Genomic DNA, 24,000 nt, shown 5'->3' on the forward strand with positions numbered 1-24,000 from the left:
ATGGTGTGGGGGACATAGAAAATGTTTATACATTTATAAACTTTAAACATCAGTCTCCATAGTAGCAAGTCCAAGTTTTGAAAATTATTTCGCCACAGTGTATGTAAAAAAATTGATTGCGCAATGGTGAGGCATAGTAAAGAAACATCTTAATTTTATTTTATTATGTTCCAATGCCAGTGCATTTATTAAAAAAATACAAAACCAAAAAAAGTTAAAATCAAAATTAAATCTAGAAGTAAAGGGGTAATCAAGGTCCCAAAGTAAAGTATTTGGTAGTCCTCTTGTCCTGGATTCATTGTCCATAGACATGGGGATTATGGGGGAAAAGGGAGGGCCAGATTAGCCTACTTTAAATGTGTAAATCCCTAGGTACAAATTTTGTTTTTCTCCATAAATGTGTCCAAGGGACACAGTATAAAAAAACTCTAATTTAGTGTTCAGAAGAAAATAAAAATATTTGGTTTGTATTATTTGAGCTTTCAAACCAGATAATTTATTAAATTTGTGTGAGCTAAGAACAGATCAGGCCACCGCGGATTATTCTCCATTTTGGATTGACTTCCCCTCTAATGGATGTTTATTTTGCTGACGTTTTTTTTTTTCATCTCTTTAGGACTCTTCACGAAATTGACATATCACCTTGGGAGTGCGGGTATGGACTTAATTTTTCTATTGTGGGCTTTTCCCCCTCATACCCTTGCACCCATTACTTAAGAAAAGAGAAAAACTTAAGAACATTCTTTCCTTTTGGAATAACTCACTAAAAAAAAATCCTGAGCCTTTTAGCACTACCAATTCAACACAGTTCCAACTATAATTCTACCCAATTCACCCACCAAAAGCTAAACAAAAAGATATACAATAAACAGTAATATTAAGGGACAGTCACAGTTATGGGTGACAAGCACAGTAATGTACACCAACACCTAGTACAACTGAGCAAAAAAAATGTGACAGAGGTGATGGTGTCGGTTATAAGGCATAAGAATAAAAGATGGTATAACTCACCAGTAGCTGTGAACTCCCTTGACTAGTGTAAGTATTCTTTTAGGATAGTTTCTAGTGGGGGAATTAAATATTTTTAATAAAAATAAATAATCCGCGGATTACTTTTAGTCTGCAGACTAAAATTTAGCATACGGATTAAAATCCGGCCCATTGGAATAAAAATCTTTCAATCTAAAAACACATCTAGGTGGACAAAACATGAAATCAAATCAAAAGAACTGAGTGCACAAAAGTAAAACTTAACTGGGCAGACTAACATTTAGTGCGCAGACTAAATATGGCCAGCCAAATGTGCAGCAAGGCCATGAAAATCCCAAAACACCCCTGCAAAAAACAAAAGCAAAAATAAATAAATAAAATTAAAAAGGCCAAAAAGAAAATAGGAAAAAGGAAAACAAAACAAAACAAAACACTGACATGAACTTTTAAAGTGATTCAAATACTACCTCACCTGTGCAGCAACTCATTTTCACAAGATGAAATAAACAGTCTCTCACAATACTGATTCTTAGTAGAACTAGCAGTACATCAATTTCCAGTTTTCAAAAATTAAGTATCTTTTGGTGTTGAACAAATGCAAACATGTCCTAAGTACATTTGCATTTGGATAACTAAAAATTATAGGTGCAATTTTAATCTAAATATCCCAGAATAGCCTTTGACTATCAAGTTTAATACTAGAGAAAGTTTTAATAACTGAATTAAAAAGCTTTACAAAAGAGTCTTTTAGAGAACATATATATATATATATATATATATATATATATATATATATATATATATACACACACACACACTATTTCAAGTCCTTTGTGAAAGTAGCTTCCTGACAGCATCAAATCTAAATCTAGTATATTAAGCAGCCAAACATTTATTTCACATTTTTCCATAGATGTAACCAGTGACAATTAATCTACATAGAACACGAAGCCATTCTGCTACCTCTTCCAAATGGTTCCTCCTTACTAGTTAATACTGGGATAAATATGAAATACTGCCACACATCTCTAGTTACAGACTAATACATGCAATATAATTCAAAACAACTGAAAAAAAAACCACATGCTCAAGGATGCAAACTTAACCATTACTAAAAAGGGAACCTCTTGCAATTAAGCCTTTATTTTCAAGCTAATGAAAATTAGTTACATTTTAAAAAAACAAACACGGAATGAGATATTACATTAAACACAGTACCAGATAACTTTCATTTATTTGCTGAACTTCATACTGCATTAGTTAGTTGATTAGGAAAAAAAGGTTCATTCTACTTAATCTTCAAAGGCAGGGACAGAGTATAGTATTTAAAGGAAAAAAAAATCTAGACAATACTTTTTATATTTAAGCACCCTTAATTAATTTAAACATGATTTTGGGGCATTATTTATTGAAGATAGTTTTTAAAGTTTGACATGAACCTTATGTACAGTGATCATACAAAGAAGTGAATTAAAAGGCTCTATTATATTACTACAAAGTGATCTGTTATCATGTAAATAGTATTCAATTACTATCAGAGGCCACAGAGTTAAGTAATATGCAAATAACATCCTCATACTTTTACTGTGTGACAATGCAACTTTTGAAATTAGGTCCAAATGGGTCAGTTAGAGCAGTGAAATACAAGATAAATGAATTTTATCTAAATTCATTAAGATTTATTTAAAAGACATATTTTATATCATCACTAACAAAGTGATGGTAAAGGGTTTCTAAGTTTGTTAGTAAATTGTTCCTATTTATTTAGGTCATACTGCTAAATATTTTTTAAAAGTTCTTGGAATATAATCATGTATCATGAGAACTAAAGACCTAAAAGCAAACTTTAATAAATGAACAAAAAGACAAAAAAATTTACAAAGTAGAAACTTTCTGAAATTGCATTTTATTTCAAATTAGATTGATAATTTATCTCTTCCTAATCTTGCTTTGAAATATAAGATGAGTTGAAAAGAAAATTTAATTATTTTCCTGGGTTCTGAGAAATTAATTTATGTTTAAATCAATTTCTTACCAGTGAACTTATATTGAAAGATTAGAATTCAGACATTAAGAATTAAGATTTTTTTCACCTGATAATATTTTGGTTAATATTGAATAATTTTATAAAATATCTGTTTGCCAAAGATTAATGAAACAGGATCTTAATTTAAAACTAAAGTCTCACTAAGATTTTTCAGTTGTCCAATAGGAAAAGATCAGAATTTAAAAGTAACTTTTGAACCTAAACCAGAGTAAAATGGCAAGTATAAAAATTTCATGCTTCTTCAAAAAAGGGAGTATATTATTCACATTTACAACAATCTTAATGCATAGTAAAATGCCTTGGAAATCATGTACATTTAAATATTTATTGAATGTATTAACCAAAAAAAAAAAAAAAAAAAAAAAAAAAAAAAAAGGTAAATGCCTTTCTTTTTTATCATTATTGAAGCCAAGTATAAATCTATACATATAAGGAATAGCCAATCAAAAGAATTAAATTCATTAAAAATGGTAAAATTATATTGTCTATCGATGTTTAAGGTCTTCTCTATTACTTCCTTAAACTATAGAAACATATTATTTATCTACTATGCTGCATGGTAATAATTGAAAATTAATTGAAATAATTGAAATTTTCAAATAACTGAAACCTGCCTGTTTCTAAGGACTAAAAATTTTATTTTTATTCATTTTTAAAAAATAGAAGCCTCTCTGAAAAGACATTTCTTATTCTTTTAAAGGAGTACTCTGCATATTATTTAGCCTTTTTTGGATTTCTGAGACTCATTTCACTTCATTTGTTCCTTATCTAAGTAGTTCTAATCACATTTTCTAGAGATCTTGACTCAGCAGTATCTAGTGTGCTCTATCTCCAAACATATATCTTTCCAGTTCTAGAATTATAATCAAATCAATTCTGCCATTAATGTAAAGGTCTTGCCAATTTACTTTTCTAGAGCTTCTTTCACTATTTTTGTAACTACTTTTGATGTCTGACAAACTTCCTACTGAAATTTCAAGACTTAGATCAAGTGCTACTTTCTACATGAGGCCTTTCTTGCCTGACCTCTCCAGCTGCTAGCAGCCTACTTTCCAAAGCTACTTTGTATCTTCAATATATTCTGTAAATATAATTAATTCTGTCTCATTAGAATATATGCTCCTTGAGATTAAAGATTTTCATTTTTGTCCATGCAGCCTCAGTGCTTAGCAAAGCCTGACATATACTATATGTATAATAAATGCTGGTTAACTCATTAAAGACCCAAGGAATGGATTCTTAAACAAATACAGAAACTCCTGAATTCAAGAAGAAATAGAAGAATACTTTTTAAAAAGTACTTTGCTAAAAAGAACAGTGATTCTTCTTTAGCATTTTAAAAAAGATGTAAATAGCATTACTATGAGAAAGAAAGCAGAAAAAGTATTTGAAATTATGAAGCATTAGACAAATTTTTATAAGACATTTAACACATTTACTGAATATCTACTATGCATGAATGAAAAGTATTAGATCCTTAATATGTGTCAAGCACTGTGCTAAAGACAGTCTTTGTTCTAAAAGTACTTAAGTGGAAGACAACATTTAAATGAAGGGTAGTAATATGCCCTTTCCAAAGATCATGAAAATATGATTTTATTACCTTTATCAGAGAAATGGGGGTGGAGGAGGTGGTGCTGAGAGGCAGAGGGGTTCCAATAGTCTTTTAAGATTTAAGACTTGGAATACCCTCTACATATGCATCTGTGAGGTGGGAACAGCTCACCTGTCCTTATTAAAATTAAATGAAAACTTGTTAATGAACTACTTTTAATGACCAAAGTCTTTCTTGCTTACTCAACTGGCATAGTACCTACATAAGAAATAAAATAAGTAAAACAATTAAAGACTCATCTATAGTAATTATCAACAGATTATTTGTTAAAATTCTTATTAACTTCTCAAAGTTTTACTCGCCTTCCACCTCAAATACTAAAAAATTCCCTGCTTTAATAAAGTTGCTTAATGACCAGGAAAGTGCTGAAGCAAATATTAAGGAAGTAATTAATTTCCTGCTACTGTAACCTTAGTGATAACTAAGAGAATATAATCATTTGTATATTTATGCATGTATTTATTTACATAAATATTTGTATACTTCTGGGGCACTGCTTTGAGTACTGGAAAAAGGCAGATGTGGTAGAGAAAAGAAACCATAGAAATGTCACTTGAAAGTGTGTATTTCTCATTTTAGGAACTACTCTGGAGTATCATTATGATATTGTTATTAAGAACTGTAGCAGTAGAGTTCTTTATAGCTGAAAATGTCATAATATAATGAGGTTTTTGAAGGAGAAATTGGATTTTACTATATATAGATATGGATGAGTTAAATCAATCAGTACATCAACATGCATTACTTATTATATTACTGACATTTGCTAAGTTCTGGATATGCAAAAAAAGGCAAATACAATCTGTACCCTCACAGAGCTCATTCTCTAATGGGAAAACAAGTAACTAGGTAAACACAAGATATTTAAGGTAGATAGAATGTAACTTTATAGGCTGGAGGACCAGGAAGAGTATTCTGCGGAAGGTGGGCTCTGAGTCAGGAAAACCAAGGCAGAGGTGAGAGAGAAGAGTATATGAAATGTGGGGAATAGTCAACCACTGCAAAAGCTGGGAGAGAGGTGATGAACAGTAAGTTGGCTAATAGAGTGGGAAGGTAGTATATAGACAGAAGTAAAAGAAAACTGACAAGATAGAGAGGGATCAGGTTAGGGAGCAGAAAATAATAAGGAGATCTAGGAATTAACTGAATAAGTCAGACTTATGCTTTAATGTTTTGTTCTAGTTTGTGTTTTGGTTTTTTTTTTTTGGGGGGGGGGAAGAGGCTTGAAAGGGTGAAAGGGATGAAACAATTGGACTTGTTCAGCTAATAGGCGTCAAGTATCTCAAGCCACATTTGAACTCAGGTCCCCCAATTCTAGGGCTGATGTTCCATCCACTGTGCCACTTAGCTGTTGCTGAACCTATGCTTTACAAAACAGACTTTGGCAGCTGACTTGGAGCCCATTAAAATTGATGTTGCTTTCAAAACATCACTTTGGCAGCTGAGTCCACTAAAACTTGTTCCATATTAACTAGACCTCACACCGTACCCAAGGCAAATCCATGCCATTCAGAAGAGTAACTATTTCAAACTCTCTCTCTTTTCAAGTCTCCGACTGTTCTTTTCCCCTTACTTTCTTTTTCCAGGGCATGACCACTAACTAGAGGGGTATCCTCCAAGGTTCTGTTCTGGACCATCAGTTCTCCTTTATATATAATCTCACATGATGACCTCATCAGTTCCCAAGAGTTCAATTATCTCAACACAGATGATTCTCATCAACTATTGCCTGGTCTACTACAATAACCTTATAATTGGTTCCCCCTGTTTCAAATTGTATCCTTACTTCAATACATCTTTGATATCATCGCTAAATGATATCTTGTCTCACTCTTTTACCTCCTAGTTCAAAAACTGCATCACTTGGTTATTGAGGTAAAACTCAATTTTGACCAATTAAAGAATTTATTCAGGAGGCTTTGTAATATTCTCAGGGCTTGATGTAGCCCATACAAACTCACGTACAAACAGAGATATCTGGAGCATCTCACCATCTATAGAGAATTCTTCTGAACAGTCTTCTTGACAATGGGGTAAAAAATCTCTGATGAACAGGTTTCTTTGTTTTACACATGCTTGATGATAACAGACAGAGACTAGTGTTACATCTTTCCAGAAATTTCATATGATTTTAACATCTGCACGGAAGATACTTTATTGAAGGAGAGTCTTTAAAACTGTATTGTTTTAATGAAATGCTTTAGTTTTAGTAAACAAATAAATATGCCTCATAATTTTAAATGAAATATATATAATTGCAAAGTTGTGATCTACAGCAAATACTGTTTGTGAAAATCTATATATTTCCTTCTTATACATCTATCAAGAATGTTTTTGATGCATATATGATATAACTTTCATGAAAATGTTGTAGGGTCATTTTTCAATTGTCCTTGATATGTTTGTTGACTTTTTAAATAAGCAATAAGACCTTATATTTTCTCCAAGCCTTTGATAAATTTGCTTGTTTTCAGATATCTTAAGAAATGATCTCTTAACACTGTTACAATTATGAAGTCTCTAGCATGGACCTCCCCTCCATGTATTCTTGTTCTTCTCAACAACAGCTTCTTTTAGAGAGTTATTTCTAGTTCCTCACAAGGTGGTGTGCTACCAAAAGTTGTGATGTTTAGAGTCCAAAAGTAGGCTTTATTGTCAATGCTAGAGAAAAAATTTTTACTGAAGAGACTGAAAGGTCTTACACCAAAGGAAAAAGCCTTGGTAACGGATTATATATGGGGAAAAATTGCAAGGGATGAATGAAGAATAATGCTATATTTCAAGTCGGGATCACTGGAAGAATGATACATTATTGCCCCAAATGAAGTCCATAGGGTATATAGGCAGTTCAGGAAGAAGAAAAATTTAGTTTCAGATGTGCTGTTAGCACAGACCATAGGGATTGAAGATGAGGATTTCTAATATGCAGTTAAAGGTGTAGAGTAAAATACAGAAGAGAGTTTAGGGCAGGCTTGGAAATTTGGAGTTCACTAGTTATAACTGATGAGCTAAGGAGATTGAATACATAAAGAGAAAAGGTTAAATTGAATATCCAGAGTTGGATTTTAATATCTTAACATATGAATACTGGCAAATTTTCTTATAAGACATTCTGTAAAGGCTATAAAATAACAACATAATAGACCGATACTACCATTATTTAGAAATATAATAAAGACTGACTACTGTCGGTCAGTTGGCCATTGCTTCTGCTTCCCCCACAGGGCTCCTGAGAACACTTGTAAGTTCCAGGATACCTAATGTAACTTGGTGCAAATGTTCATTGTGTCATTCATTACACTACAGGATTTTCTGGCTTAAGCTACTTATGTCTGGTATGATTTTGACAGAGTCTAAGATCATTCTGGGAATATAAGCAAGAAGAAATGTGTAATGCCTAAAGAGAATTTTAGCATTTGTGAATTTTGTAATATTCTGTACATTCAATAATCACTATAAGGGAGATAAAAAATATGGTATCTGGAGTAGGGAATGATTAGGAAAAACATTCTTCCTTGGAGATTGGGGCTTTCATAATATGTTATTCAGTCATTTCAGTTATGTCTGATTCTTCATGACCAAGTGGAATTTTCTTGGGAGTGGTTTGCCATTTCCTTCTCCAGCTCATTTTTACAGATGAGGAAGGCTGAGGCAATCAGGGTTAAGTGGCTTCTTGGGATCACACAGTTAATTATCTGAGGCCAGGTTTGAACTCAGAAAGATTAGTTTTCCTAATTTCAGGCCTGGCACTCTACCCAGTATGCTATTCACTCACTTCCCATCATGTGTACTTTTGTTAAATTTTAAAGTTATCATAGGTATACAGAAAACTACAACTTTTTTTGTTCTTTCAGCTTAACTGTGACTTAGCCAAACACCACTGCTAAGTAATTGGAGGCTACAATGACCAATTTTTATCTAACAGAGTGAATGAGGCTCTTCACAAACCATCTATATTTACTTTGGGTAAATTATTCAATCTCTCTATCATGATATCTGTTTATAAAAAAGGTATATTAAATAAGATAATGCATGTTAAATGTTTTTTTGAATACTGAAGAGCTCTATAAAGGTTAACTATTATTTACTGACACTGTCTTCTATTTTCATCAATCTGACTATAAATTCAAATTTCAACGGATCCATGAGTGAATACTTGCTCTTTTAATACAGGTTTTAACCCATTCATATCTTCTCATTCTTATTCTTTTTCATGTTGTTTCATATGTCTCCAGAGAAAATCTATCCAATGTGTAGAAAGCCTTCAAGTCTTTTTAATGCTTTATGAACATAAATACAGGCTGTCCTCTTAATTAATTATCCCCTTCTCTTGCTTTAAGACTGGTCCATTACCTCCTTATTCAGCCATAATTTTTCTTGGTACTATCTTAGCAATCTAAATGGGGGGGGGGGGGGGGGAGGAAGGCAATTATAGATAAAAAATTCTTTAAAAAACTTCTGACTCTGAATTTCTATGTAAATTATAAAAATACAAGTTTAAGTCTGAATTCATTGCTTTAACAAAGCAAAATGAGAAAAACAAATGTGTGTATATTTGTGAATATTAAAATTTTTATTATAGTTTTATTTGTGGGAATAAAAACTCAAGAACATTCAAAAACAAGAGATCATCATATTTCTGATGAGTGTTTTAATAGGCCTGGTAGGATAAAAGAAAATAGATGTTCAAAGATGTTAAATCTATCAGAATATGATAAGAAACACATAATTTTTAAGAATGCTTTGATCTTTAGATAGTAAATCACTTAATGGAAATTGATTGGCTCTGCTACCTACTGAAAAAAATGTTATTACTGAAACTAGGAAACCTGTAAAAATGAATAGAGAAGTAAATAGAAAAAGAATTATTTTATGATAATTTTGACTGTTTTTCTCAAAGCCTTTTTTAGTGGTCTTATGCTAAATTTAGCATGTATTTATGACTTGCTGGATACTCCCCCGCCTACATATAATTACCCATGTTCTCTTTTTAAAAGGGCATCTTTTTTGAGTCAGTAAATGAATACCAATCACCACTTTCTATAGTTATTTGAGCAAACCCTCTCATTACTTCATTCATCCTACACTCAACTAATTCTTTTATTGTGGAGCTACTCTACTTAAGAATTTTATTGCGTATCAGATCAAGTTCAAAAGAATGATGCTGTTTTAACAGTCTTTTAAAGTCTAGATCACTTCATTCTGGAGAGCAATTTGGAGCAATGACCAAAGGGCTATAAAATCATGCATACCCTTTGATCCAACCCTTTCCATATACTTTTTTCTCTTAATCCCTTATTTATACCTGCTCCCTCAAAATACTAGTTGTTGCTCTGGAGATCATAGTATACTACAACACTAGAATACTAAACTATTTAGGAATACACATATGTACTACTACATTTAATGTAGACATTAAATGTACTACTGGGTCTACATCTCAAAGAGAACATAAAAGAAGAAAAAGAACCTACATATTACAATAATGTTTGTAGAAACTCTTTTTGCAAGAAATCAGAAATTGAGTAGATGCTTATCAATTGGGGTATGGGTGAATAAGTTATGTTATATGAATGTAATGGAATACTCATATGTTCTATAAACAAAATGAAAAGCCTGATTTTAGAAAAGCCTGAAAAGAATGACATGAACTGATGCTGAGTGAAGCAAGCAGAACCAGGAGAACACTGTACATAGAAACAGCAAAACTGTGTGATGGATTAGCTATGACAGACTTAATTCTTCTCAACAATACAGTTCACTTTAAAACAATTTCAATAGATTTGGGATGGAAAATGCCAAGCACATCTAGAGAGAGAACTATGGAAAATTTTTTTGTTTGTCTTTTTCTCCCGGTTTTTCCTTTTGCCATGATCTTTCTTGAACAATACTGACAAATATATACATATATTTAAAAGGAATATACATCTATAACCTATATAAGATTATTTATTGTCTTGTGAAGGGGGATGGTAAGGGAAGGAGAGAGGAAAAACATTGGAACATAAAATGTTACAAAAATGAATTCTGAAAACCACCTTTACATGTAATTGAAAAAAAAATACTATTGAGGGGAAAAAAAAATCTAGATTCTCCTTTTCAACCAGTCCCCTATTTCAACCCCTCACTCTTTTAATTAAAGGAATCTCTCATTTATGTAGCTTACACATGAGTCATTTTCATTCCTAGTTCTATAGTTTTGCTAGAATTCTCTTCCAATTCCACTTTACCAATTCCAGCCTCAAAAATCATTCAAAGATCATGTCTATTTGCCACTTCCTACACAAAAGTCTTTCCTAACTACTCCAATGTATATCCTTGCTTCCCTTTTTAGAATTTTTCCAGTGAAACAAATAAAGAGCATTAAAACATTACTTTTTCAACTTGGGAGCTATAGGGTTTTATATAAACATTCTGTAGAGATTTTTAAGCAGAAAACATAAATTTCTGCTTCTAAATAATAAAAACATTGAGTTTTTCAACATGCCCTCCTCCCCCCAAGGAAAAATGAAGTACATACATAAACAATGTGAAAATACAAAAGAAATACTAGGGTCAACTAATGATAGGTTCAATCAAATGTCCATGTTCTAGAAAAGGGATGGAAAAATTTACTGATTTTCCAAGCCACATAATAGGTTGAATATTGGATGGCAAAGGTAAATAAAGGTGGCAAGACTTCTACCACAATTTTTTAGTTAATAAAAATCCTGATTTCTCTCCTATTTAATCCCCTAGATTTCTGAAGACACCATCACGCTAACAACTTTCCAATGGTATAGTTGGTAGAACAAGGGAATTGGATAAACTGAGCAGGAAAAAAAAAAAAAAAAAAAAAAAAAAAAAAAAAAAAGGGAAGTGAAAGTAGTGATTTATCATCCTATTTGCTTTGACAAGATGTCACAAAATCAGAACCAGGGCAAAAATCTAAACATAATGACTGCTAGTGTGATACTATTCACAGTATTTTCTTACTCTATAATACAAAATTATATAGAATAGTATTATCATTTCACATATGAATGGTATTTTTGTATTTTTAAAAATAATTATCCATGCAAAAATCTATAAAGAAGGTATAATAATTATTACCATCATTTTAGAGAAGTGAGAGATCCTAGCACTATAATGGAAGCTTGTGAAGGCAGGGACTGTTTAATATTTGTAGCTGTAAAACCTAGCAAAGTATTCCTTTCTTTTTTTCTTCTAACTTCATTTTTGATCTTCTCTTTGCTTGCAATGCCCTATTAACCTTCCCTTCCATTCTCCAAAGGAACATCATCTTGAACAGTAAGATCCTGGTGGTGGTGTTTTTTTTTTTTTTTTTCCCTTTTCTTCCAGGTTTAAAAAACTCTTGATTTTAGAATCTTGGGAAGGAACCTCAGGAAAATTCTATTATTCATGATGCTTCCTTGGTACAATCATAAGCTTCTTTTCTTTTGCAGCAGAGTGAAATTCTTAGCCCTTACTTTTATTCCTACTGCTTATAATTAGATAACCACTGACTATTTTTTGCCTTATATTGCATCCCTAGTGGTTAGCACAGATCTTAACATGGAGTAAGTGCTTAATGTTTATTAGCTTTTAAAAAAATCCCTTAAAATTTTTTTTCTTAATTGAGTACAAAAACTGGAAGTATCTCTATAGATGTCCTATATCCTTAATAATCATAAATGACATCGAAACCAGGATAGATTAAGTAGAAATTTCTCTTCTATATGTCAGCATTAGATTTAAAAACCTCAAGGGATTTAGCAATATAATAAGCAGAACTCATTCTACTGTTTTTTGGTCCTTTGATCTCTATCATTCCTAATTTCCTCTACCTATAGTTATTTCCATATACTTTTTTTCTCTTAATCCTTTATCTGTACCAACTCCCTCAAAATACTAGTTGTTATTTTGGAGATCATAGTATACTCCAACACTAGAATACTAAGCCACTTAGGTATACACATCTAATTTTAAATGTACACTTATAAAATAAGCTAGCCCTCACATATTTAACACTGTGCTGGTATAAACTGAATAAAAACAACTCTAGTGAAAGCAAAACTGCTTCAATCATAATAATGCTGACCCAAATTTCTAGTTATGGTTATCTAGTGGTACAAGAAAACAGAAAAAAATAAAAATAAAAACACTTAGGAATCTTAAGGGATATATTAAAAGTATTTAAATTTGTCATCATCTTTTTGCTATTACAATTGTATGAAATTCTGAAAGACTTGCCCAGATCCATTCTAATGGATACCAGAAGCTGTATAAGGTTATGTTAGGAACACTAGTGTTGAAGATTTAGGTTCAAATCTTGCTTCTGCAAATAATTTACACAACTTGGATACTGGAACCCAGTGGTTATATTTGTTTTATGAGAATAATACTTGTATAATTTCCTTCAAAGACTCTCAGGGTGAGAAGAGAATGCATGGATATCCATACCCTGCCATGTGATTTTAACCATACTTAACCAAGAATACTCTGTGGCACAATAGTTGTTTATTGACTTTTCTTGAAGTTCTGTAGTGAAATAACTTAAAATATCCTGGAATAATTCACACTCTCTTTTTGGATGGTTATCATTCTTAGGAAGATTTCCCCTTACATAGAGTCCAAATGTTTATCTCTATAAATCCTACTACTGTTCTTCAGCTTTTTTTTCTAGGGCCAAATTAGTAAAAATCTAATTTCTTTCCCCATGACAGTCCTTCCGCCTGAAGAAGACATTCATTTGTGGTATCAATTAAATTAGGACCTATATGTTGGGCACTGAGGATGCAAATGTAAACATGAAACAGTTTTTGTCCTCTAGGCTAGAGGAAGAGACAATATGTACATATAAATGTATATATATATATATATATATATGAAAATAAATACAATTTAATTTAAGGATGAAGATGAGGAAGGTAGAAGCATGTGGAGTAGGGGATAAGAAAGGCCTCAAGTATAAAGCTGCACTTGAGCTGACCTATTCTCTAGACTACATATTATTCCCAGTTCCTTTTGTTCTAGCCAAATGGATCTTTTTGAATCCTGAGTCACCCACAGAGAGTTAACTTTATTTCTGAGTTATTTGCAAACCTGATGAGCATGCTATTTGTGCTTTTATCCTAATCACTGATAAAAATGTTAAACAGCAAAGGGTCAAGGAGAGATCTTAGCATCACTCTATCACAGACAGGCCTCCTTTCAAGTGGAAAGGATTACTGTGAGGAAAGCACTTTGTAAACCATAAGCACCATATAATTATCAGCTATGCATATTACTGTATTCCACTCTAAGCTTATAAATTATATCATCCCAAAAGATTTGAAATGACAAAAAAACTATTTCTAGCTATCTGAAAATATGATATATAAAACCTTTGGTAACATTTTTGATAAAATGTTGAAATTACAAATATTCTGAAAATTTCTCTATCAAAAATCCTCCCTCCCCCCCTTTTCAAGTGTAGCAAAGATCTCACCTTGCCTGTTTACAATCTTGGATTAAATTAAAATGAGTTCTAAGAATATGACTTAATACAAGGATAAGTCTGGTGTAGTCTTAGGACACACCCTTGATCTGAATGATTCTTCAGAGACTCAGTACTGTTTCTGCATGTTCTAAGGTAGATTTGAGGAGTCCTGGGAAATGAATTTCAATATAGTCCCTCAAACTGATATAATCTCAAGGTGCTCTAGATTTTCTAACTACTTAAACTAGAAATGGAATAATGAGTAGGGTGGAAGAATAAAGTATATTTGACTTCAGGTATTAGTTATTACACACTCTCAGAAGAAATAAACAAATTAGGAATATATTCAAGTTTTTATCTCGTTATGTCAACTATATCTTTAAACTAAGATTAAAATATTGTAAGGTACATGGACTTAAATTAGGGAGGAAAAAGCCCACCTAGCAACATGAGCAGATTTTCTTAAGTGCTGGGAAGTTATTGTAGCCTATATAAATGAAGATCCAGATGTCCGTGAACTCAAATCATTTTGTTTTCAGCATAACTGGATTTATAAACAGTATTTGTCATTACAATTTTTTCAAAGTGTTAGAGTGATTATCTCTGATTCTTTTAGAAAGAATGCAACGAGACATGAGACAGCAAATAAGACAGAGCAGAGAAGGTACTGACTGAATAAGGAGACTTAGATCCTAAGCTGCACTCTTTCAATAAGTAGCTGTGGTCTTAGAAAACACAACTTCTCTGGTTGTTTGTACTTATGCAAAGGTACAAACAAGGGAACTGAAATAGCTGATTTCTAAGATCATTTTAGATCATTCAATGTATGATATTCTTTAATGATTTTTGCCCCAGAGCACCAAGGAGAAAGAAACCAGAGAGGGTAGGGGTGGGGTAAAGTAGTTGAAAGAAAGAACATATAACTTTAAAGGATAATTTTCAATAGTAAGACCATTGAATTGAAAAAAAAAAAAAAAAAAAAAAAAAAGCATGCTGTCTTTGTGGTAATATTTACCACATAAGTAAAAGAAAAAAGCCTTTAGGGCTCAAAATGGTCATTATAACTCACACAAGATCTTGTACCTTTCCAAACTTTATTATAGGCTACTGATATAAGCGTGTCACTATGACCTTGTAAAAACACATTTGGAATAGTAAATGTCTTTATAAAAGCAATCAAAACGGGTTCATACTATGAACACTCAATTGAATTGCTATAATACCTTGTATTTAATTATTAGGCTTTGAATTGGTTTTGTTTAAAATTCAAGGAAAAGTAAATTTTAAACTAATACCATTTAGTGTAATTCTGGCTTTTATGCCTTACTCATTCCACTCATTTAAACTCACCTTAGTCCAAGGATGTGCCTTAATCTGAGGAAATTTGAATTCAGTGTAGTTTGGATTCATTTCTCGAATTTGCTCTCGTGTTGGTGTTCCCAGGACCTAAACAGAAAAAATAAAATCTTTATATAGCCTATAGAAGTTGAAGTATACTAATTATTTTGTAACACATGCTACACTGAGAAAGTAACTTATATCTGACTAATATCTAATAACACTGACACATATCTGGCTAAATAAAGCTTTAATTTCTAACTGGTTGCAAATTTTATGATGATGCCTCCAAGGAAGCACCTCTAAAGACAAATAATATTAATTTAGAATTGAAAATCAATTGTTAAAGGCTACTAGGAGACAGTAGCACTGCTGCTTGTGATTAGATTTCTCTAAATCTTCCTATCTCTTGAAAAGGGAGATGGGCAATATGGAATTCATAGTGTTTTATCATGTTATCAAATTTTATCATGTTCCCATTCTCTCTCCTTGGTTGAAAAGGCAAAACAACAAACATTTTGTATGTCTGGGTCCCTAATAAAAGAAAGAATCTAATCTGAAGAATTGGTTTCATTTGATGCCTTCCCAATTAGATTCCTTTATCAAACTTTTTTTTTTGTTTATGATCATTTGAGAAAAAAAAATTGATAATGTGAAACATTAAATAATATTTATTTTCATCCACTAAGAAAGTTCATAAAAAATAAAGCTAGGTTGTATATATTTGCAAATGTTTGTATATCAGCTGTTCTCAAATAAAACTAAAAGCTGTCATAAAAAGAAATTCTCTTTCTTATAATTCATGGAATTACCATTGGTCAGAATAATAAGCTCTGAGTTGAATTCTAACTGGTTGAGACATGAATCCTTAACTTATTCATCACTTTAAGAACTGCTGGATAAAAGCTAATGTTTCAGAAATAGAAGAAGGAAAAGAGAAACAGCTAGTTAAACGAAGGGAGAAACTAGAGAGTGCCTGTGCTCCCAAAACAAAATTTAAAAAAAAAAAAAAAAGTATTAATAACCTCTAGCTAAACCCAAGGGAAAAATGAAACAACCATGAAGGCATGGAAGAGTTCCTCCTATAAGACTCTTAGTAAAGTTTTTTCCATTAAAGAGCCACCCAATGTACATTTCTGGTTCCTTAATATTTCATGAGTATTAATAAAAAATTTGGAAAGTCCACCTGTTGTTACTCATTCTTGCTAAATGAATAGTTTTTCTGATAACATATTTTAATTATTTTTACAATATTTTTTTCAATGTGAATCATCATGAGCAATATGTTGAAACATACTAATACTTACCATTTACTTTTTATTCTACTTTGAGTCATCGACTTTGACTTTTTCAGAATGTGGTGGGAAAAAAGTGGACTAAAAAAAATGGAATTTTGTGGTAGTGAGCAGTCTGGGATCTTTGAAATCACTATAATTTCCCAGCTTTACTTGTTGCTCCCGTTAAATTATGTGCCCAGCTAGTCTAAGCTATATGTATTGTTCATTGACTTAAAAAAAAAAAAAAAACTTTTATTGATGCCTTGTTTCTAACATCTCAATTAGTTCCCAATATTTTGCCTCACCTATCAAATGGTCATAACAGAAAAAACTGCACAAAACTCAAGACATAGTAATCACCTAGCAGTATATACAACATAAAAAATACCCACTTTCCCAATCCTGCATATGCACTAGGTTTTCCATGATAGAATATAAACTTCTTGATAGAAAGGTCTACTTAGTTTTTATCTAATATCCTGTATAGAGAATAGGTATTTTAATTCAAGAACAACAATTAGATTTCTTATTGGATTAAAGCTGCCACTCCCAAGGAAGAAAACATGTTAATGTGATTGTATTACTTTATTTTATATTAGTCATTTGCATATATTATTCCTTTGGTTCTGCTTTATCTACTCAGAATTTGAGCACTTATGATCTTCCAGTTTCTCTGAAATCCTCATGTTTCTTGTTCTTTGTGGTAAAATAATATTCTATTGTATTAATATATTATGCTTGTTTTAGCAATATGCCAACTGATGGGCACCCATTTTACAGCTGTTTGCTCACAGGTTATAAAGTTCTTGAGGGCAGTTCACTTTTTTATCTATATCTCTGGAGCCGGGCACATAAGACTTAATAAACTCTAGTTGTGTTGTCTGTGACCATAAATAATGCAGTTAAAATTTTGTAACCTATGGGATCTCCTCAGAACACATATTCAATTGATGATGGCATTAGGGGAAAAGGTGCTAATAGTTTAGAGACTCTTCTCATCCAATCCCAAATTTTCCCACATCACTTAGACCAATTAACACTTCAGCCAATATTAATTAGGGCAATCCTTCAAATGATTATTGATCTCACTGATTTCAAACTGCTCTGAATCTTGATATATCTATCATAGCTGAAGCAGAATCCTATTTATAAATATTGTCTCTTTGTGAACTCATTTTGGGCTTAAATGGGAATGCTAAAAACCACATCCAAATTATGCAACTCAGGATAGGACTATTTTCTTTCTTTTGCTAATACCTTAAAATAGAAGAACTTCAGAGAGAAGGATGTCTCTGGCCTGAGGGGTCTTTAGTAGGAAAAGGAAAGTCATAGGTTGACTGATAAGAAATCTTATCAGGAATTTTTAATTAAAAAGGGGGAAAAAAATGAAATGTCTTTAGAAGTCTAAAGGGAATGTTTAGCTATATTTGGAAACAACTCTGTGGATTAAAGAAAGACAATAATGGAGGGGGATGAATGTGAATAAACTTTGGTTTTATTAGTTAAGTCTTTGATCTGAAATATACATTTTTTGGTTTATGTAAAACTTTTCAGGAATTTACCTAAAAAGTATAAATCAAGATCACACTTCACCCCAAAATTCACACCTACTCTCTTAAACTCTGTCTCACCCACACTTGGAGGTATACAACAAAATATTTTTCTATTTAGGAACCTTTCAACAAAAATACAAGACTTACAAAATATTCAGAATAGTTGTCTTTAAATATTTGTGAAACATTCATCAGTTTATGCAATTTCATCATTCCATTTATAATTATCAAATATAAACAGCAGCAGTACCAGTTCGAGATAAACTTGCACTAAGAACAAGTGAATCTTTCCTTAATTAAGGTAATCAATACAGGAAAATGCTAAGATGAACTCTACTATCTGTTTATTAGGAGCTAAGGTGGCAAACTAGGTTGAAATAATACAGGAACCTTTTGCTTTCTGGATCTCTGTCATTTACTTCTTGGTTTCTAACATTTATATCCACTGAAACAGACCTAATCTTTAAAAGGCTAATATTATTTTTCCTGCTTATCACTGACTCCTACCTCCCTTGCATATTAGAATTACAACTAATTTCAAAGACAAGACGATTCTGTAGAGGAGCTATGGAGCTTGAAGTGAAGTTACTTGGATTAGCAGGTTCACAGTTTGAATCACATTTCAGAATATTTTCAATATTGCTTCAGTCTCTTACTGTACTTTTGGGGACGTTTTATGATATTCAAAATAAATGTTCAATTTGAGCTAATATATTGTAGAGGCAGAGAATTACAATTCCATTTTGCTACAGTAAGATGCTTCACAAAAACATAACATTAAAATTGGAAATTCAAATCACAGAATGTAATATGTTGGATAAGCAATAAGGCATTAATGATACCATGTATGAGATTAAAGACAACTGGTTTGCTTATTTTTGAAATCAAAGTAACTACTGGTGGTATGATCCTGGGATAGTCAAAACAGTTAAAGCTCTCTGGGGAAAGTATTATACATGAAATGTCCCTTATCACATATTTTTACTAAAGTATTTAAGAAAATTCATTGAGGAATACAAAAAGAAAGCCAAATACTATAAAAATCCCAAGAGATCAACAAATTAATGTTGATGTACCAAGAAATTTTATGTGAAAAGATTCTTTTAACATAAACATTAGTGAGCAATTGGAATAGTAAATAATTTCATGTTGTGTTTAACTTTTGTGGTGAGAAATGTGGATTTGAGAAAAGTTGCTCACATTTGCAAATCAGAAAATAAATACAACCAAATTTCTTGCCCATACTTTAGCACATGCACTGCAATTGGGTAAAATGATTTATCCAAATGTAATCTAGTTACTTAACAAGTTGTTTTACTGTGATCATATAATATACTATAATGTCATATTAAAATATTATTAATACTAAAGTAGAATTGACTCTATGGAAATATTAGATCTTTTATACACATTTTCTTTATAAAAACATTAAAAATTTTCCCTTACTTTTAAATTATATTTCCCCCCCTAGTATTCAGAGGGATTTGGGTGGAATAGTTAAAATGCTACTTGTTCCCCCCCTTTGGACCAGACTTTCTCCTTTACTTCCATCATTCAGCATTCCATTTTATCCATTTCCTCATCAGAACCTGTGCCATCATACTAGTGGATGTCCCCTTCCAGGCCTTTAAAATACTCCACTCTACATCATTCATGAATAGCGATGGTCACAACCTTAATTGTGCATGTATAAAGAGAAAATTTTCTATTCCTCCATTCAAGAGCATCCAATTGACCCACACTTAACACCACATACCAAGATAAGATCAAAATGGGTCCATGATAAATTAGAGGAACATAGGATAGTTTACCTCTCAGACTTGTGGAGGAGGAAGGAATTTGTGACCAAAGGAGAACTAGAGATCATTATTGATCACAAAATAGAAAATTTTGATTATATCAAATTAAAAAGCTTTTGTACAAACAAAACAAATGCAAACAATACTGTATGAGGATGTATTTTGATGGAAGTGGATATCTTCAACAAAGAGAAGATCTAATTCAGCTCCAATTGATCAATGAGGGACAGAATCAGCTACACCCAGAGAAGGAACACTGGGAAATGAGTGTAAACTGTTTGCATTTTTGGTTTTTTATCCCAGGTTATCTTTACATTCTGAATCCAATTCTTCCTGTACAATAAGAAATTCAGTTCTGCACACATATATTCTCTCTAGGATATACTATAACATATTTAACATGTATGGAACTGCCTGACATCTAAGGGAGGGGGTGGAGGGAAGGAGGGGAAATTTCGGAACAGAAGTGAGTGCAAGGGATAATGTTGTAAAAAATTACCCATGCATATGTACTGTCAAAAAAAAAGTTATAATTATAAAATTAATTTTTTAAAAAAGCATCCAATTTCCCTTAATATACAACAACAGTCTTATCACACAATTCAAAATCCATTTTCTGTTCACATTGTGACATCCAAACTCTTTACTCAGCTCTTTCACTAGTCAAAACTTCTATTCTGACTATGATCTCCTTTGTTCCCTAATCTTGACCTTTTAGTGAACCTACTGTGGAAAGAGCACTGACTCTGGAGTCAAAAGACCTGGAATCATATCCTATCTTCTATACATGCACTATACTTGTCTCATGAGATTTTGGGCAAAGAACCTTAAGCTCTTTGTGCTTTGGCTTATTCACTTCTAAGATATAATAAGAAGTTATGACCTGATGGATTCTGAAGCTTTCTCTAGTTCTAAATCTCTGATCCTATGATCTTCTGTTTTCAATTTCCTTGCTCCCTTATCTTACTGCCACTCACAACTTCTCAGAACACAAGAATAGCTAAAAATTTATGCCATGTAACCATAGCTATACCCTCACTGAAACAAGGCATTTTATTCTACTCTACCATAATTGGTTCTCTATCCCCGTTTCTATAGCAGATGTTTCAAAACTCATACATATCCTCAATTTGTTGCCTCTTATTCTTTTAAGCAAATTTGCTTAAGAGAGTATCTTTATTCAATATCACTAGTATTCACTCTCCATTTTTAGGCAACTTTTAACAGACCCTATTAATCTGTACTCTTTTTCCTAAAACTTTTACAATATGACTTCCAACTTCATTACTTAATTGAAACGATTCCTTCTAAACTTACTAATTTGCTCTTCATCTCTTCTTCCCCTTCTCCCTCTCCCCACTTCCCTCTTGCTCTGTCTCTCTGAAACTAACTTGCTCAGGATCATCCAGCTAATAAGTGTCATGTATCTGAGGCTGCATTTGAACTCAGGTCCCTCTATCCCCAGGGATGGTGCTCTATCCACTGTATCACCTAGTTGCCTTACTAATGATTTTTTAAATGACCAAATCTAATACCCTTCTCAATATTCATAAAAATTTCCTAACTTATCTGTAGCATCTGACAGCATTGACATTCCTTATGAATGGTCGGTCACTCTTCTTTAAATATCCTAAATTACCCATTTTTATTTTTTTCTTTTGTCTCCCCTACTGTATTACTATATATGTATTCATGACCCACTTACTAAATCTTTTGAGTTCTATCTTCACATCTCTTACTCCGTTCTCTTTTCACTACTCACAAATCCACCACTTAGATCAATATCATCTTTTGCCTGAACTGTAATAATCTCCTAATTGTTCTCCTTACCTTAAGTCTCTTTCCACTGCAATCCTCCACACAAATGTCAGTGATTTCCTTACACCATTTATCTGTCCATATTCCTATCTTATTCAGAAATCTGATGAGTCTCCTTTTAATATTATTTTATCACTAGTTCCTCATTTCAGTTTGTTATTGTTTAAGTTTTATAATGTGTACAATTATTAGAAAGACAGCACATAGTATAATTTTTAAATAAATCTATACACATTTTAAGCTCATGCTCATTTTAAAAAAATTAATGAAGGTGCACAATCAAAACAGTTAAGAAATCTTAGAGGATTCAAAGAAAGCAGGGCACATGCTCCTCTATCTTCTGCAATTCATGATGTAGTAAGGAATATGACACTCATAAAAATGTATCCCTTAAGAGCCTAAGAATTAAATGGGGAAAAACAAGATGTCATGAGGAAAAGCATCACTAAATATCCAAGAACAGTAAGTTAATAGGAAGGAACAACCATAGTAGGTAAACATGAGTGCTTCTGCCAGAGGGAAGACTCGAGTTGGGCCCTGAATGATGGAGATGATTTGGACAGATAGGCATATAATCAAGAAAGTGCAGAAGTTAGTTGAAATGGAGGGCATGTGTAGAATACAAAGAAAAGATAAAGTTAGAAATGAACTTTGATGCTGCTGATTTTCTTGCTATAATTTGATTAGATTTCCCTTAGACTTAGATGATATGGCACATATAGTTTAAATATTGATATTTCATTATCTTTGTTACCTTTAATCATAATGGCTTCTCATCTTTTTTTCTATTTATGCCAATTTTTATTATTGTCACAACTGAGAGTATGATTGCTATCCCTCATTTTTTAATTTACCCAAGTGATAAATTGTTTCAACTATACATTTAAACTATGCAGATTTTTGTTTCAAATTTGCTTCTTGTACATAACGTACTCTTAAATCCTACTATTTTGCTACCTTCTTTTAAAAAAATGGGTGAGTTCATTCCATATGCATTAATTATATTTTCCCCTTAATTGTATCCCGCTTATACTTTATCACCCCTACCTTTTCATTTTTTAAAGACAGTGTTAAAAAAACAAGTAATGTAAGTAGTTTGACCCTATTCTTTTGCTTCTCTATTCTTTATCTAGCTCAAATTGTAATTTGCTTGGTCTAGCAATTTTTTCCTTTTTTTAAGTTGTTCTTTTAGGATCCTTGACCCAAATTTGAAATGTTTTACTTATGACTACTTTCTCCCAGACTTTATTCTCACTTTTAAAATGACTTCCTTCTCATCTTCTATTTCTCAATGGAATTTTGACTTCTTTGATAAATGTATGTGTTCCAATCTTCTTTGCCCAATTTGGATAAAAGTTAAGTTCATAAGATGTCCAGTCTCTCTCACTTGCTTCCATATTTATTTGCTCTTTTTATCTCATACACTTAATTAAATGCAATTTTAAATTCTTTCTACTTTAATTTTTAAATGGATTAATAATGGGGTGAAGCAAGGATGCTCATTATCCCCTCTATTTAATATTTAATGGTAAGTATGGTAATAACAGAAGAAAGACAAATCAAATAAATTAAAATAGGCAATGAAGAAACAACATCATGCTTTGCAGATAATATGATGGTATACTTAGAAAATTGTAGACAATCAACTAAAAATTACATGAAATTATTAACAAAAATTTTAACAAAGCTTCAGGATATAAAATAAACCCACACAAATCATCAGCATTTCTATTTATTATGAGTTAGAAAGAGAAATCCCATTTAAAATAACTGTAGACAATATAAAATACTTAGTAGTCTACCTATCAAGACAAACTCAGAAACTATATGAACACAACTCTAAAATACTTTTCACACAAATAAAAATCATATCTAGACAACTAGAAAAGTACCAACTGCTCATGGATAGGCCAAATCAATTTAATAAAACATTTCATGTTGTATATTAAGATAAAGTCAAAATGACTTACACATAAAATTTACACATAAATTATATAGTGATACCATAAGTAAATTAAGGGAGCATGGAATAGTTTATCTCTCAGACTTACGGATAAGAAAATAATTTAGAATCAAAGAAGATAGAGAACATTACAAAAGGTA

The 24,000-nt window shown here is 31.9% G+C and overlaps 1 protein-coding gene across 4 annotated transcripts in view; it reads right to left on the reverse strand.

Moving 5' to 3' along the window:
• Positions 1–24,000, reverse strand: part of GSK3B (glycogen synthase kinase 3 beta) — a 226,549-nt gene that overhangs the window by 42,178 nt on the left and 160,371 nt on the right. For all 4 annotated transcript variants that reach the window (XM_074301332.1, XM_074301331.1, XM_074301330.1 and 1 more), the window contains exon 8: positions 15,463–15,558. In XM_074301332.1, coding sequence (XP_074157433.1) covers positions 15,463–15,558 — 96 coding nt within the window. The remainder of the gene's footprint in view (positions 1–15,462; positions 15,559–24,000) is intronic.

Source organism: Sminthopsis crassicaudata, chromosome 3, assembly GCF_048593235.1.
Source record: "Sminthopsis crassicaudata isolate SCR6 chromosome 3, ASM4859323v1, whole genome shotgun sequence".
Classification (NCBI taxonomy): domain Eukaryota; kingdom Metazoa; phylum Chordata; class Mammalia; order Dasyuromorphia; family Dasyuridae; genus Sminthopsis; species Sminthopsis crassicaudata.